General features: G+C 42.9%; 1 protein-coding gene across 1 annotated transcript in view; it reads right to left on the minus strand.

Moving 5' to 3' along the window:
* ctnnd2a (catenin (cadherin-associated protein), delta 2a) overlaps positions 1-16,845 on the minus strand; it is a 227,346-nt gene extending 210,501 nt beyond the window's left edge. The window contains exons 1-3 of the mRNA XM_072700081.1: positions 16,690-16,845; positions 16,445-16,499; positions 15,061-15,194 (exon numbers count right to left, since the gene is read on the minus strand). Coding sequence (XP_072556182.1) covers positions 15,061-15,194; positions 16,445-16,499; positions 16,690-16,842 — 342 coding nt within the window. The 5' untranslated portion in view covers positions 16,843-16,845. The remainder of the gene's footprint in view (positions 1-15,060; positions 15,195-16,444; positions 16,500-16,689) is intronic.
* Between the last annotated feature and the right edge of the window lie 1,253 nt (positions 16,846-18,098).

Consider the following 18,098-nt stretch of genomic DNA (forward strand, 5'->3'; position numbering starts at 1 on the left):
AAGAGGACTTTATAAATATGCAAATGATACCTAATTGTGGCCTTTTTGCAGCATGAATGCAAAATATCCATGGAGATGATGCAAATTAAGAGCTGCTGAGATTCATCAAAGCCAGTCACAACTCGGTCCGCCGCGGCTCTCGGTCCTGGTCCTGGCGGACCCGTGCCTGGGCCCGTTTTTGTTCCAGTTGGGCTCTTAATTAATGGCGCCTGATTGAATGAATCGCACAGTTCAAATCAGGTTAAAGCGCACGCATTAGCTGAGGGTGCTCTGTCATTCAGGGAAGGAGGTGTGGAAGCCTCCTGGCTAACGTAGGAGAAACTGAGCTTCCCAGCACTGCCAATCAGGAATAATAAGCGGGCCAAACCATTCTCTGACTGACAGCAGGAACCCCCCCACCGCAGAACTATTTTAGTCAGAGCCGCTCAAAAATCCAAACAAGAAGGATTCATATAACAGACAATCCAAAAGTCATTTAGTCTATCTATCTATCTATCTATCTATCTATCTATCTATCTATCTATCTATCCATCCTCTGTCTATCTGTCTATCTATCCTCTCATCAAATAAGTAACCATCAAAATTTTCACCTATATTAGGTTTTACACAGTACCTTGACTTACACAGTACATTAAATGTCATGAACAATTAAGCATGTTTTAATGGGTTCCACATACCTGTAATTTTACGCCATTAAGAGAACATTCACAGCTGGAAAATGAGACCATTGTGGTAACATGATTTGAAAAGTGTGCTGCATTTAATCAAAAGCACTGTTGAAACAGATTTTATAACCTTTTCAAATAGTAATTTCTTTAAATATTTAAAATGGTCCAACGATAAAACAAAGGCTACATGCACAGTGTTATTCTTATATTTTCAGATATATTGTATTAATTAGCAAAGTTCATTCCTGAAGCGAACCTAAAAATGCAAAGGCAGTAATATGTTTTATTCTTTTTTATAATTAACTTTGCTTTAGTAATAGCTCCATAAATCGTGATTGGCTACATTGGTTTTGCAAGCGTTATAAGTTAGTGAAGCAAGGCCCTTCCAATCAAGTTGAAGCAGATCTTAACCAATCAGCTTTATTGTTACTGGAAGTCAAGGCTTGTCTACACCCATCTTATGGCTTTCTTTACGAGGTTATATTAATCCCATATTTTAAATATAATGATATTCATTGGAGTGTGGCACAGCCTATGCTATGCTTTAATTTCATCCTATTGGGCCACTTTTCCTCACACCCGGAAATCCATGAGACCGGGCCCGTTGATAAAAGCGAAGCCCTGTTATCTCCAGTTGCCAAACGAATCCTACAGATACATCTTCCTTGTTGGCACTCGGGCCGAGAGCCATGTCACGGACGTGCTTATTGGGTCTCTGGCTGAGGACAATGAAAAGCAGCTGCAGAAGGCCGCTACAACAATTACAATAAGAAGGAATGTATCAAAACGTGACAGACGCTGAGAGGCTGACAGGGGACATGCAGGAAGTCCTCCACCAGGAGAGAATGGTGCATATCTGGGCTGAGGAATCTGAAAGCGGGCATGATGTTTGCAAGCGCACTTCCTCGGATTCATCACTGCCTTCGCTTGACCCCCCCCCCCCGCCCCCCCCATTCATTCACACATTTAAAACACACCCCATCCTTGAGGAGACGCGCGGAAAAAATGTCAAGCACGTCCGGAGCCTATTTCTGAGCCTCAGAAGGACGCTCTATTGGAGGTGTAAAAAGAGGCTTTTTTTCTGAAACTGTATTTGCACAAAAGTCAGGAGAATGAGGGCTACTTAATCCAGGGGGCGCCAGAGGAGCACGAAGCCCCAGAGTATCGATGAGGTCAAAGGTCAGCTCCTTTACATGAGACTGTACTTCTTAACTTAATGTACAGTATGTGTTTTTATGAATGAATCTGCTCAGCAACATCATGAAAACCATTCTTAACAGATGAAATATCTTTGTCTCTACAAATTAACTGAGATTAGCACTTTGTATTAAAAGTTGCCATCTTGTTTCTGAGAAAGAGTAATATAATCTGTTTTACTACTACAACACAAAAATTGCTACTGAAATTAAAATGCTACTGAGGAATATGCATGGCCGCTGTTAAATTTACTACTGATAATAGATATACCTTTAAAAATAAATTGATTGCACAGTTATAGGAACTGCAGGGAAGGTGATCAACAACAAAGTAGCCAGACACCATTTATATGGCTTTTCAGATCACATTCATAAAAAAAATGGTATCAACAAAGAATTGGGGCTACAATGAATTCAGCAAAGCAGGATGAGACAACTGGTCCCTACTATGCAGGAAATATAAAGTAAACAGGCAAATATAAGGAAGGGGACCGTGGGAATTATTTTCTGCTGATAGCAAATCTTATTACGAGCCACTATATAGACATTTCAGAAAAGAAGCAGTATTTATTGTTTTAAAAGAACCAAGAAGAAACAGGGTTGTTGCCCTTTTCAGAAGCTCGGTCTCAAAAGTTTTATAAACTATAATGAGTCATTACTAGGTGGTGAATGAACATAATCATCTTCTGAGGTGATTAGCACATAAACCATATAGCTATACAGATATGGAGACATTCTTCTGATCCGAGTTCAGTTCAGAAAGGAGCTTGTTGTCAGTCTGATCTCAGTCTCACTTGTTGAACTACCTGAGCATCAGTCATGACTGTTTGAATGGCGTTAAGCTTTTGATACACATTTGCATGTATATATTTTGAAGACACTTTCATTCAAAATCGTATTCAAGGGGGACAGATGATATATCGCAAGCTGTCAAAGAGTCAAACAGGCATAAGAGCAGGTTGGCTGAGCTTCCAAAGAATGATCAGAAGCTAGTGGAAGTTATCCTTGAAGCAAGAGTTACATAATAGTAAGAAGCGGTAATGATCCCTGTGGGGAATTTTTTTTCATCCACACCATCTTGCACTCTATGAGACACACATGTAGGTGACAGCTAGCTTGGCAGCAAAGGGCAACCACCCATAGGGGCACCCATGGAGCCGGGGCCTCACTCAAGGGCCCACAGATGTGACTATTCCGCTAAAGCTGGGCTCAAACCGGCAACCTGCCGATCACAGGCACAACCAGCCAATCAGAGCCACACACTGCCCACTAACACACTATCTCATAAGAGACCTATTCAAGTCAAAGGCAAATAGCAAATAAACAAATGAATAAAGTGAACATTTTCTTTAGTTGGTTATTCAGTCCCATGCTAGCTCACTAGCTCACAGTATTTTCACAGTCACCCCCCCCCCCCCACCCCTTTTTTTCCAACTTCAGTTTTCTGGAACATTCCCTTTGACCTAAAAGTGGAGATAATCACGGATAAGAGCAACACCATTAATTCACTGATTGCCAAGGCCTGCCGGAATGACTCCTGCTAGTGAAATCCGTTCGTTTAAAGCCGCGTTTCAGGAGACCCTCATGGATTTTGGGAGATTAGGACACCATCTCTGAATGGCTCATTATTCAGAAATATGACGTGTTTAAAATTTCAAATGCATTCCCCAAATTGTGAAGGACTATTAAACCCTCCTTGTGCCAGGCGTTACAACCGATATCCTGATTTATATTTCATAACAAATCTTCGTGACTGGAAAGGGATCGTTCACTCCCTTCCTCTGTCCTGCTAATTCGCATTGTGATTCGGCGAATTAGGTATTTATGAGAGAATCTGGTGTCAGGGGTTTGACGAAAGTGTCACAAATCAAGTCTGAGCTGGCAATCAAGCTGCATATTGTGATGAAGACGCTGTGGAAGCTAACTAGCATGGAGCAACCAGAGGTCAGACAGCAACCTGATTCATTAAACAAACCAGCTACAACTGGATATACTGCAGTTCCACTCTTTAAAAAAAAAGCTTGTGGGAGTTTTACTTACACAAAAATGTTCTGAGGCCAGAACGAAAAATGATTGGTTCAGAGAGATAACCAATCAGACTGTAAAGGAGGTGGGTCCAATCAACTAGAGCAGGTGGGACCATGACATGTGATTGGTTGGTAATGTAAGCAAAACTCCCGTGAGCTTAAAAAAAGTTAATAAAGATGATCTTCTCACATAGTGAACTTTGTGGGTCTGGTGAACTTTTTGGGACTGTGAAAAAGCTATTATTCTGTGATTTAAACTTGGGAAATATGAAACGACTGATTAAGCAAAGCAGTGGTGTCCAAGCTAATGGGCTGTGTGCTGCACGCAGCAGCCAGCTTTCGATGCATTTGATTTTGAGCCAAGATAATATTTGTCGTGCAGTTAAATGCCAGAAACGTTTGTGGGAAAAAAAGCAGAAATAAAATACTAAACAGAGACCAAAAACTAGGTGAGACATGCATCAGTGTTTGGTCACAGTCCAATATCTGTAATTCATTTTTTTTTCCTTCAAAAATGTTTAATAATAATGAGCATGTGCATGACAACAAAACTAAATTTAAATTAAATTCTATTCACGAGTCTCTGGATAATGTGGACAGCATCCGCTACCCCCAGAGTCCCAGCACCCCCCACCCCACCCCCCCCCCCCCCCCCAAAACAGGCAAATGAATCCCCAGAACACTGATTAACAGCACAGCAAGAGAGAGACTGGTGGAGAGCCTCCCCCCTCCTCGCTATGTAGTATCTCACAATATCATCTCCATTCCTCAGGTCTGGATGTCTATGCACTAACTAGCAAACTACTGTACACCACTATACACCAACAGTACCTACAGAAGACACATTTTAAACAATCTGATGGTGGATCACAAATTCCCACGCTCCCCAGTGTAAAACAACAACCATGCATACTTCTTCATAAATATCTGTAGCATACTTGTCTATGTATTCAATATTGTGTTGTATGTCTAACTTCACACATTCTGTGTAAAGTCATTTTTAAATGCCACTGTGTTTCACCGTAAGTATGCATATTTTGAAATGACAAAAAAGCTTGACTTGCCATTCAAGGACAACGTTCTGGTGTCAGAGTTTAGATTTCCCATTAAATTATACCTTAGACCAGGTGAACAGAATATTAAAGAAAATCAGGAGGCTGAGTAAAAGCAAGCAAGGTGGCCCAAGGTTTGACGCAGTGGTTTATTTTTTTACATCAAGCAGCGACTTTTGCTGTCTATCAGTCTCAAAATAAAAAGTCAACAATCAGATGTTATAAGACCCTGTGCATTTTGTTTCCGCTTGAACGGCTCTGCTAAGGTCCTTGGTTTGGCCTGTTGTCCCCGTCACAGCAGTCAGCCTGATGGCATCTCGATCCCCACTGGGGCCAGGAGGGGGAGCAGCTGAGTGAGGAAGTGACAGCGAAATACAGGGATGCGCAGCTAGCTAAAGATCTGTGCGGCTCGGTGTGTTACTTACCAGCAAGAACTGGGCTGGAGGGGGGCCATTTAAAAGCTATTTGGGTATTCCAGTACAGACACCATTAAGGATTTGGAAATCCAACCTGCTAACAGCTTTTCAGTTTCACCACTACAGAGACAATGTGACAAGTCACTTCCATACTGATACTAAGAAGCAGACCTTCATGTTCCAGCTATTGATCAGTTCACGACACAGAATTCATCGCTATCCAATAAGAAACAGGCATCTCCAAAAATCGATTACTTCAGGGGCGTGAAAAAATGCACTGTCTCAGAAAATACTTCACAAAATAAATCTAAACAATATAATGAGACACTCATAGCACCACAAATAGCCATCAGTGAACTGTTAAAAGTTTTATAAGGATTTGCGTGGATAGTGGTCAGCGAACACGGACTTGCATGGTTTTCCTATCATGCGTTCCAGTGTCACACGAGCCGTGTCACCCTGTTCACTTTTTTCCCAAGGACTTGGCAGGTTATCGACATCTAGTCTAAATGTTTGGACACGATTAGCGCCTTATAATACTGTACATTTACCAACATATTAAGCTCTTCTAATAAGATAGAGAGATGACTTAATTGACCCTGGTCAATTAGATGTCAAATGCTATCAGTAGAGAGGAAAATGGACGTGTTCTATCTATAGTAAAAAGTCACAATTGTCATAAACTCGACATATCTGGTTTCATCAGGCAGCAAAGATATGCTAAATGTTAGTGGACCAGAAGGGCGCTGATTCTTTGATTTCTTTTCTTTACATCCCTGTCAGATTGGCCTTGTGGGAAGAGACGGTGTTCTGCAATGCTGTTAAATTCAAATGATGGTTTGCTAAGCTCTTAATTACCTGTTCCTGTTTTGTTTTGATAGAGTCGTCGCTTTAATTCATTACAAACATCATGTCAATCCAAACACACTGGGTGAGAACTTCAATTGTTTTGAAACAAATTTAAGTGTAAGTAAATGGGGAAACGATGAGTAAAAGAATTAAGAACACTTATTTTCACCTCTTTGATTAAAGGTACAGGATGTTTTGACTATTTGTGCATTTCATTTAGTCAATAATTACTCAAGAATTTTCAGCTTGAAGAATTAAACAGGCCATAAATTAAATTTTAGACACTCAACTAAAAATTAATTTATTTGGGTTTGTTTAAATTTCATAAAGGATTAAATTAAGGGAGCATATTTTATTAGAATAGCCAAACCTGTAACAGTTTTAAATTAAAACAGAGTTCACCACAGCACTATTCAAATGATAGCGTCCTTGAGTTTAGCTTAATGTGATTTAAATAAATGTTTCAGTCAAGAGCTCAATCAAAAACCAAAAAAAAAGCTGTTAAAGCAAACACAAAATCTGTATTTTTTTGCGTTGTCTTCCGTACACAATTAAAAAAAACTAAGCATCCATTAAATATCCCTCCATCTGCCAGTCATTTCCAGTACAGAATCAGGAGGAAGGACAGTTGACATAGTGCAAAAGGTAGGGGACACCCTGGATCACTGGTGTCTCACCCTGGATCACTGGTGTTTCACCCTGGATCACTGGTGTAACTCAGGGGACACACAAGCACTCGCTACGGCCAGTTTAGAAAGAGCAAAGTGTTTAGAAGGCAGGTGGAAGGAAGAGTACCGGGAGGAAACCGACGTGTCGTGTGTAGAACATGCAAACTCCACACACAAACACACGCACACACACAAGAACACACATTCACACGTGCACATACACATGCACGAGCACACACACATATGTGCGTGCACACACACACGCAAACACACACATGCACACACACACACATTTGTATTCATATCATTGTGGGGATGGTCCATTAATATCTATGTGAAAAACCCTAATCCAAACTATGACAACCTTAACCGATACACAGCTCTAACCTTAACCATAAGTAGCCAAACAAAATAGAAAACTTTTGACATTTTTAGTTTTTTGACTGCAGTCACAGATTTTTGTAAAATTGATTTTCCCCTTGTGGGGACCAAAAAAATGTCCCCAGAAGCTTAAAAATAAGAAGGACACATCCAAGTGTCCAAAAGACGGGCCTGAAGTTGATGAATACAGGAGAGATGAAACACAGGAGGTAACTCACACCCTACACCCTCATCCTCGCAGGACGCTCATGCAGAGAGGCTTTACTCAATGTCAACCAAAAATTAGATCCTCAAAAGCTCACCTGTCAAACATCAGAACGCAACGGATGCAAAGAGAGAACTACAGCTGCCATCCTCACAGAGCTGAGTCACTAGAAGGAGTCCGTCGGTCCTTAAAGCTGAAAACCACCAGCGGTAGCAGGGCACCAGGATGCAACAGAGGGGAAGCACTAGGAAACGGTGTCCGGCTCGTTGTTGTACCTCTGATCAGAAGGTCGGCAGTTCAAATCCTAAGGTGGACAGAGGGGGTTCACTGTCGGGCCGTTAAGCAAGGCCTTTAACCCCCAATCTATCCGAGAACTCAGTAACTGCTCAGTAACGGTGCTTTCTCAAAAAAAAATGTTGCTTTGGATAAAAGCATCTGCTAAATAAAAACAAACACAAAAAAAAGACACTGAGAGCAACCAGTGAAATATTCATGCGTGAAAGCATCATGCCGCATGCTGCGATTTAATTTCCGTGCAATGCTCCCAGGCTTTTCATTCATAAGCGAAGGGAGCAAATGCAGATGTCCTGCCTGGAGAATTTCCGGGACTGAGAGCCATGATACACAGGGCAACTTTTTGAGCAATGTTGCCCGGCAACCAGGTGAGACAAAGGGCAACTCATCTGCATCTGGATGATCTCGTAAAGTTGCCCACTGTCGATTAAAGTTTTTCCAATATTTGTTACCCAAAATCAATGGAAACGGGCCTGAGTGACATTAGTCAGCAACATCGCATGGCAACGTTGCTCAAAAAATTGCCCCATGTATCATCACCTTAACTAATCTGTGATGTCATCGACTCACATAATGTCAGCAAATCTAAATGCCAAGCGGCCCTGAAACCACACAGTACAGACGGGCAAGAGACAAAAGACACTGGTAACATTCATCACTCCAGCGCAGGTGTGATCCTCGCGGGGCCCTGAGGCACGGTGTCAGATGGCGATGCCGTCGACGATGCTAGTGGCACCAGTTACAGCCCCCATCGAGCTTTCCGGACATCGAGCCACATCCTGTCAGCGTGACGAACCACTGAACACACAGAACCCGCAGCTCTCCCAATTCCAGCTATGGTGCCTTAACCAGAGAAGGACACAGGCATGATTACACCAAGGGACAAGCAAGTCAATAAACAAAGCAAATCACACATCCCCAAAGGGGATACATTCAAAATTCATATCCTAAGTTGCATTTTCATGGTTTTATATAATTGAGATATTTCTCTCATCCCTGTGGACAAGCTTTCTTTTTGTCTGTGTCGTCCTGATCTCCATGAGACACGTACTGGTGGGCGCAGGTTAGGGCCAGTCAGCGTGCAGTGGTCCGGAGCAACTGGCAGTTAAGGGCCTCGTTCAAGGGCCCGATGGTGACATCAGTTTACTGGCTTCGGGATTCAAAACAGCAACCTTCCTAACCCACTGAGCCACACACACATGCTGAAAATTAGTATTTTTTCTCAACTGCCATCAGAATTAAACTTCATGACTTCTGTGTCACTCAGATTGCGGTGTGCGGCTCAGCAGACTAAACCGCTGCACCTGTGATCAGAAAGTTGCTGAAAGTTGCTGGTTGGAGCCGAGCCTTAACAGAATAGTCACATGACCGTGGGTGCTTGAGCAAGGTCCATAACCCTTTGGCTCCACAAGCTGGCTGCCCATTTGCTGTGACCCCCAAGCTTACACCTGCATGGTGACCAAGATGGGGCAAAGAGAATTTCCCCACAGGGATTAATAAAGAAGAAAGATACTTATTTTCCAAAACCAACAGTATGTCATGATCATAACACAGTCTTTTTGTTGTTATACCTTCAAGGAGATTTTTGACCAAGATATAGATAGTCACTGTGGGGGTGATTAAATCAAGTAGACTGAGTCTTTTAAAATCTATTACTTCTACCAAAGATCTGTGTTTAGAACCTCCTGGGGCCTCTGGGTCTATCACAAATGTCCCAGTGCATTGTAGCAAGCTGCAGTAGTCCAGTTCTTATTCTGCAACACTCCATTGATTCATTCTGCTTAAATGAACATGGGATCACCCCTTAGGAAGTACCGGGTCAATTACCAAATCATCCATCTACCTATAGTGCTTATCCTGTTCGGCAGTGTTTCCCAATCCGGTCCTCGGGGACCCTCAGAGAGTCCACTCATTGGCTGAAGGAGATGTGAGGAAGCAAAAACGTGGACAGTCTGGCAGGGGGCTGGGAGGGAACAAAAACATGGACCGTCTGTGGGTCCTGCTGCCCTGCTGTGCACGGTTACAATGAGCCTGGAACTGATTCCAAGAAACACAAGGTGGTGGGGGTGGGGGGCACTGTTCCGTAGAGGTAACCCACGCAGTATGGAAAGAACATGGTAACCCTAAGCACAGGGGCACGATTCAGAGCTCCAATCCTGGATCTGTGAGGTGACAGTGCTAGCAATTGAGCCACAGTGCCATCAACAGTTCACCGAGTATGAATGCAGGAGAGAGGTAGGTGTCCCGAAAATGACTGGGATAATCCCGAATCTGCTAATCTCCCCGTCTGTGCCTCTGCTTCGCATATTGCCACCTTTCCCTGAAGGATGCTGTCGGTGAGCCACAATTTCCACACTCAACATGATGGCTCCTCCGCAAACGGTGTAAAAACGCTATAAAGCAACACAAACCCAAGCATCCGACCTGCTTCGGAACAGTGACCCGTACTGGGCAGAATACAAACCGAGAGGCTTTCGCATAATCACACTGTTTTTATGTTCAGCAGACAGTAATCTGAAGCGAAATAAAGCCAGTGGAGGCGAACGGTAATATTTTGATGTGTTTAAAGACAGACATAAAATTTAATCAGTCACTAGTAAAATAGCACTCGGTTTTAAAAATACTAAAGAAAATCACACTTATTGTGATTAGCTCCTGTAAGAAATTGTATTTTACATTTGAAATAGCCTTGTAATTGCTAAGCAATTTCACGCATGCCAACATTAATTGGCGTACAACATCTGTAATGAGGGTTTATGTTCATTTTTATAATATCCGTTTTATAAGGGAATACGGTCTGTGTTGATTTGCATAGCATGTAGGGGCTGCATCCTGCTATATCACACAGCAGAGCAGCGTTTGGAGTTGGTACTTTCTGGGTGCATTCAGGAATTAATCTACCTGCTGTCTTGGTGTAGACTGAACTTCACTGCCCTGACAGAAGGGGGTGCAATTTTTTACCCCACTGCTTCTCCTGCCACAGAATTTGAATCAGTAATAACAAGTAGATGACTGGTCACTCAAAAATGACTTCCAGCTAAGGATGCATATTCTTAATTTGAGCGTGCACCCTTTAGGCACCATTGTAAACCCATGTCTGGTGCTCCCCGTCTATACAGTGACCCAAACCCATCTTCACAGTGGCCCAGCCTGCAGCTAGCATGAGCAGATATGGTCTCCAGAGAGCCAGACACCCATCTCACAGGCAAATGCAGTGAAACTTAGGGTTTCGCTGCTAAAGCTTGTGATCTTTCTGATGGAAGGAAAAAAGTCAGCTTTGTAGAGAAACAGTAAATAATATATGTGAGCCGTCACTGTGCACACAAAGCTTTGCTGATATTATTATTATTCCCTGCGGACGAGGGCCCCTGGAGAGGCCACGTCATGCTATAAGGGCTCCCACTTCCTTCTTAGAGCTCAGATAGACGGCTCATATCCTTCCTGTTTACTGAGTCAGGAACTCAGCCAAGGGCACCGCATGCTCCTTTTTGAAACAAACACTATTGTTACTATTAATGTGTATTGATGTGTATTTTTTTACTGTGTTTTTTACTGTCCATCCATGGATCCATCCAACCATCCATCCATTCACCCATCCATCCATCTGTCAAGGGTGGAAGTTAGGACAATTTCAAAGGCCCCTGAGTGACAGGGGGCCTAAAAAATCTGGAAAATAATAGGACTGGTCTGGGTTAAAGGCGAGACATGATATGCTTTCATGGGGAAGTGACTGAATTCCGAAAACCGTTATGACCTGAATAAAGTGAACGAGAGACGAGTCTGACAACACTGACCGACGTCTTTCTGAACCGGCACCACGGCGTCGCCCTTCACTTCCACATCATTCACGACGGATATGTGTTTGGATGGAGAGGAACCGGAATCACGCACGGCACGAGGCAGAGTGTCATCGCTTGTGCGCAATGAAGAAAAATGTATCCGTGCTCTCAGATATGAACTCGGAAGACCTAAACTTTATTCTATGTTCAATCATCGGCAGAAAGAGTAAAGTGGTGCTTCACTCACAGGACTGAATAAAGCATAAAAACATAAAATTACAATGATCATGTGTTGTGTATAGACACAACAAGGAAACATTTTTTAAGCTATTTTTCAGTGCTCTGAACATAAACAAATCCTGACCTTGAAAACACATATTCAGAAATTCGACAGCAGAAAATATACAATATCCAGGCCAAATCTTCACTCTTCTTGTCAAAATCATAATTACTATGACAGCTACATATTCAGGCATTCTAGACCAGAAAATATACTCTATTCTGCCACAATCTTCATCACTCTTCTTGTGGAAATCATAATTACTATGACAGCTACATAAAATACAAAATACAAATGACCAGACGGACACAGTAAAGTAGACATCGTCTTACCTGTAGTTAGAGACTGATATAATCAGACAGCTTAATTGTTATTAAGTTGCGCAAAAGTGCAGAGAGTTTGAATTTGAATGAGATGCGATTGGGCTTCCCAAAATGAAAAGAAGAAAACAGAGATTATCTAATAAATCTAATGATGCAAAACATAACAGACTTTGGAGACTGATCCAGGCTGTGTGGTTGAGAATCAGAGTGTGTGTGTGTGTTTGGGGGGGGGTGTAGATGTAGATGGTGTAAAGTATCTCAGAAACATGTTGTGTCAAAGGCCTGTTCATTTCTGCCCTGAGAGTCATCAGAATGCTTCTGTCATGTGCTGTACAGGGAATGCTGCTGTTATGATGAGCATCAGTAGGGAAGGAATGCCTTTAAATGTCCAAAAATTACACTCATACCCCTAAGATCACACGTGAGCCATAGGGAGAATCCCCCCCCCCCCCAAAAAATGGCACAGGGTCACTGTTAGGCAGCTGCTACACTTCCAGTCACAAAAAAATAAAATACTACCACCGCAAGCACACAAGGTGACAGACAGACATAAAAATTACAAAGAAAAAAAAAAAAAAACAAAAAGACATATGGTGCAGCTTCAATTATCATTTGTTTTCTCAAGCGCCATAAACTCGGATCAAAATGATTCATATAATTGGCCATTTTAGGTCATTAAACCTGTGACAATTTATCACAAAGGCATTTAAAATAAACAGCTGCAAGTTAATATAAAAATAATAAATTAACAGCAGGTGACTTGTTAGAAATCCAAAATATATATTTCTACATATAATAAAAATAGTATTACAAGCTAAAAAAATCTGCACGCAAAATGCATTTTGTGAGTATAGATCATAGTATAAATTTTTTTATTTTATTTTTTTTTTACAATTGCGTGCACGCATTAATTTTCTTATTGTTGTGGCCTGGTATCCCACGCAGGTTCTTCCTCTATATCCTGGTACAGGCTCCAGTCTCATTGCACATCTGCAGTAGATAACCAGTTACAGAAGATGGATGGATATTTTGTCAGGCTCTCCGGTGGAATGAAGAAGAGAAATTCTATGCTGTGGTATTTCTTCATTAGGGCGGGCAGAGCCCAGGACCACAGCGGGCAGCCGGAGGGGAGACAGGTCCCAGCTGCCTTCCGCACAGCACCGGGCCACGGCCTGACAAAGGCCACCAGGCAGCACTACACGCTCACAGAGTAATGGATGCCTGGCCATCAAAACAGTCAGTTCGTCAATATTAACTTCCCACAGAAGCCCAAAGACACAGTGCATGTGCTGGGAGAGTACAGGCTATTACTCAGCTATATCTACTGACTCCAATCTGTACAAACTATGGTGGAAGCAGGGGGCAAATCTGAAAAAAAAGAATCACAAGGACTACTGATCTTGATTCATGCCACACCCAGGCATATTAATCAAACCCGCAGCCATATTAATCAAACCCGCAGCTATATTAATCAAACCCAAACTAAGTCACACACTCCCCTGCACTCTAGTCAAAAGAGTTGCTGGATCAGCTGTCCTGGTTTTTATTGCACCAGTTATGAAAATCACTGCATCCGCTGTCCCGGCTTTAAAGTATCCTAATTTATTGACAAAAGGGCTGTGTCAACACACCGGCGATACCCCCATATCTGAACGCAACGCGGGGCCAGCTGTCAGGAGAGATTGGGCAGTGTCTGGAGAAAGGGGGTGTTTAAAACAGACATCATGCCGCACTCGCTGGTAATGAACGGTCGCACACAATGTGGGTCCTGATGTGTGACAGACGGAATGTGCGGGAGCGCGGGCCAGTCCTTGTGACACCTGCGACATTTTGCAACGATCCACACCGCTGAGAACCTGTATATTACATCAGGGGGATGATGTTACCTCAGTGCTACAAAGAATCTCAGAATATCTGTGCCTTTCTGATTGTGAGAGTCAGTAAGCGCTCTGTGTGATGCTGGGAGCGAGGTGAGGCTTATGGAGAAGTCGCCCGTAGGCTAACCAAGAAAAAATTCCATAAACGGTTAAATCTCAGGCAGCTCCTCAAAGAGATTGCAGAGTGAATTACTTTAATGTAAGCCTTTAGGAGATAGATACCATTTTAAGTACACTTAAACAACTTCAGTGTGCATGTATTCACTTTTACATTATTTATCCTGGGATTGGTCTCGTTTGACGAGCATGCAACCGATGTATCCTTGGATGTTTCTCGATATGCATGCTTGATTGTACTTGTGTTCTCGTGTACCGTCATCTTCCATTGCCGAAGACCAGTTACAATACTCAAGAACAGAAGTACAGAGGAGGGTAGAAATATCCGGATGTCGTTCTTGCCCCGCTTCAAATATCAAGGATACATCGGCTGCACATTCCTTGGGGGGGAACTGATTGCACGACGCGGAATAAATTGTGTTTCGATCTGGATGCGGACAAGAGTCCACCTGTTGAGTATCCCTGTTCTAAAACAAGCCTGTGGGCTTATTATGAATGCTAACAGATGACAACACAAGGACCAACATGGCCCCCGAGGTGCTGCAGGATCTCTGCCTCATTGTAACACCAAGTGTTATTAAAATGACCCACGCTGCCACCTTCCCGCACAGCTACCGGAGGCTTGGGGCCAGGAGACGAGAGCATTCCTGAGTGTTTTTCGTCAAACTGAAATGAGGTTCAGCCAAACCTAACCCTGCAGTGCCATGTGAGAGTGCTGCTAGAAGCCGTCCCGAACCCGAGCTTCAACACATGTTAATGCCTTCTCAGGATACATGATCTTATTATGAATACAGAGGAGAAATTAGCATTTTAAATGAGCCTTTTCTAAATTAGCAGCACGCTTTCTGCATCGCCAGAGCTCCAATGAGCACACTCTCCGCGTGGGATCCCCTCCCTGGACAGTAGGGGGCGCTTAGGTGAGACATACCTGCTCCTTCACGGAAGCCAAGATAGCAGAGGTGGTCTCCGTCTCTGTGGCATCCCCGTTAGAGCTGTTTAGTACCGGGTTCAGCATGGTGGTCTTTTCTGCGTCAGAAGCTTGGTCTGGTACGGGCATAACTCCTACACAGCAAGTCAACAAACCATAGTCAGTCTGGCATTTCCAAAATACCACGGCAAAAATATTAATACAGTACAGTGCAAAAGTCTATAGCTATTTACCTGGATAATAAGTGTACATTTGCTCAGAAAAAAAACCACAATTCAACACTGGATTATATCAGGGACGGATTATGGGTTGTGCGGGCCCCTGGGCAAAACGTTCGCGAGGGCCCCCCCCCACCACCAGCACCACCACCACAACCACCACAATTCAAGGGCCCTTGGCAGCCAAACACCCTCCCTCCATGTTTCCATCAGAGGCTCTATAGGGTCAGGGACCCTTGTAGGCAGAGGATCAAAGAATGTAGGCCCTCTAAAATAGACAAACGAAAATACATTGTTGATAAGCGTTGCAAATTGTTTTGGGCTAGGGGCCCCACGGGCCCCCTGAACCCCAAGGGCCCCTGGGCAGCGGCCCCGCTGGCCCGGTCCGTAATCCGTCCCTGGATTATATGCACACACAGAGTAACACAAAAAAACCCAGTAATTCCTTTGTTCTCCAAAAAGTTACTGATATCTTGTAGAACAGCTAAACGAACACCATTTTCCCCAAACGTGCCCTTGGGGCCATTCCATGTATTCATGAAATTTCACCACCGGCGCATGTAATTAATTACCTTAATGGCAATTATAAATAAATTGATGGGTTAGTGATTAACCAAACATGATGTGCTTGTGGTCAAGTCAACAAAAATATGGGGACACTGGATGGTTACTGCGAAGGCTGGAGTCACTTCAAGATAAGTTTTGAAATGGGTAAGCTAACACAGTTTGACAGACGTAAAATCAGAGTTGTACACTACCATGAATATCATTTAAAGTAATTTCGTTTGGTAGCCTAATATACAAACATGCACACACACACACACACACACACACGCACACATAAACACAGCCCTGGTCCATACTGATACCTGAATCAACAGATAAGGTGATTTACTGTCTGGGTAGCCATATTAACAAAACACTTACTGACTTTGTACGCAGTATGGATCACTGACAGGCAACCAAGCCAGCTAAGCATTCCCATCAACGGCAAATGATCCACAACACGGGGGTACCAAAACCCAAAGCAAACCAAACCTACGCAGGAAGAACCACGACTTTCAACCCCAGTTTTAAATCATCTTTATTATTACATAGCTACACAAAACAACAGTCGGTCATTGACTGCACATATAATTAGTGATAAAGAGGATAAAAACACATACTGAGACAAATGAATGTGGGGAACATCGACTGCCCACACTGTGCCCAGCTGAGGACCTGCATCCATTAATAAAGAGAACTTTCCTCATATATGATGACAGTATGCCTCCACAGAGGAGAGGTCTTAGAGAAAATCTAATTATGTCTACTTAAGCTTCTATTTTCTAAAAGTTAATCTAATTTAATCTAGCTTTCACACATTAGCATGCTATGTTATATAAGTCGCAGTGGAGGCTGCCAGGCAAACCTCAGTGAGGATCTGTGCCAATCTGAGTTCCTGTGGTGCCTCCGGTCCTAACTGCCTATGATCTCCGGAGAAGCCGTGGACCATATACCTTAACCTAATAGACTGTTTTAGGTTCCCTGCGTCTACCTGGCAAATCAGAAAGAAAAGCGCCATCGAATACGAATTACCGCGACTCTATCCCAGATTTTAATTCGGTCAAATCATTAAGGCTGTGCTGACGGGACGGCTTGCAGTCGTCTGGCGGCTCCTCGATCGCCCCGCTCGCCTGACCCGATGACGTGTGAATATCAGGTGCGCTTCTGAACGCAGGATCGGGTACTAATGATCAGCTGAGCCCAAATTTATGAGGTTCAAAAGCAGAAAAGAACGTGCCCTCTTGACTTTTTAAATTACAGTTTTTACAAGATAAAAAACATAAAACAAAACCAACCACCACAGTTAATTGAGGTAATCCCTAGAGGCAAAAACAATTAAAGATCGTGAGAGTCTGGAGTAGTAGGTTTGCCAGCTCTCCCACATCTGGCATGACACTCACGCTTATTGCAAATCTATATTATTAGTTTATAAACCTAAAATTAGCTACATCAAAAGCATTGGCGGCAGTCTGCAACCCTACAGATTATTTACAAGGTAATAAAACTGTTACATACATATAAATGGGAGTGCATGTGTGTGCAGACTTGTCCTGAATTGAAAATCCCTCGCATGCCAGTCAACAAAAGTTGGAGGGTCCGTGAAGTTTGGAGTCGATCCACATCGAATCTTCGAATGCTCTAAATGCAGAGGTGTCGCCAAACTGGGACATTCGGGGCTGAAGCGAACAGGCTCCGATTTATTTGTTTAGCTCAGATGTTTTAAAGACTGTACTCTCTCTCAGTTTGATAACCGGATGTCTTGAGATTTTAGCAATGCTCCTCCTAGAACGTGTACAAAATAGAAAGGAAAAAAATCTTAAAAATTGTGAGTTTTAAAATGTCATTTAGCAGTATTATATGCCTAATTAGTTGTGTGTATAGTCTACTCCCAGGTTGCTTGTTATTCGTTCTGAAGTCCAGTACACCAGAAATCACGAAGCGACAGTCTGAAATGAGCAGTCGTTGGGAGACGTTTACAATGCAGAAACAACCGCACCGATCGCAAATGAAGTTCAGTCTGAAGTTCACCACCGCTGCTTTTGCATGAGTCTTGCATGCAGTCTTTAAGCTTTGCTCAATCATGGAAAGTATGCATGTTTCCGAGAAATTCAACAAAAATGAGGAGGATAAAGGCAAACAAGAACTGGTCACCAACATACATTCCTCTTTCACTGTATATAATTTTTGTCTGTCAAGATGATTCTGAAAAAAGCAATTGACTTGATGGCATCGTTTTGTGCCTGTTGCCACAACTCAGGTACTGCAACAACACCA

The sequence above is a fragment of the Paramormyrops kingsleyae genome, chromosome 15 (assembly GCF_048594095.1).
Source record: "Paramormyrops kingsleyae isolate MSU_618 chromosome 15, PKINGS_0.4, whole genome shotgun sequence".
Lineage (NCBI taxonomy): Eukaryota > Metazoa > Chordata > Actinopteri > Osteoglossiformes > Mormyridae > Paramormyrops > Paramormyrops kingsleyae.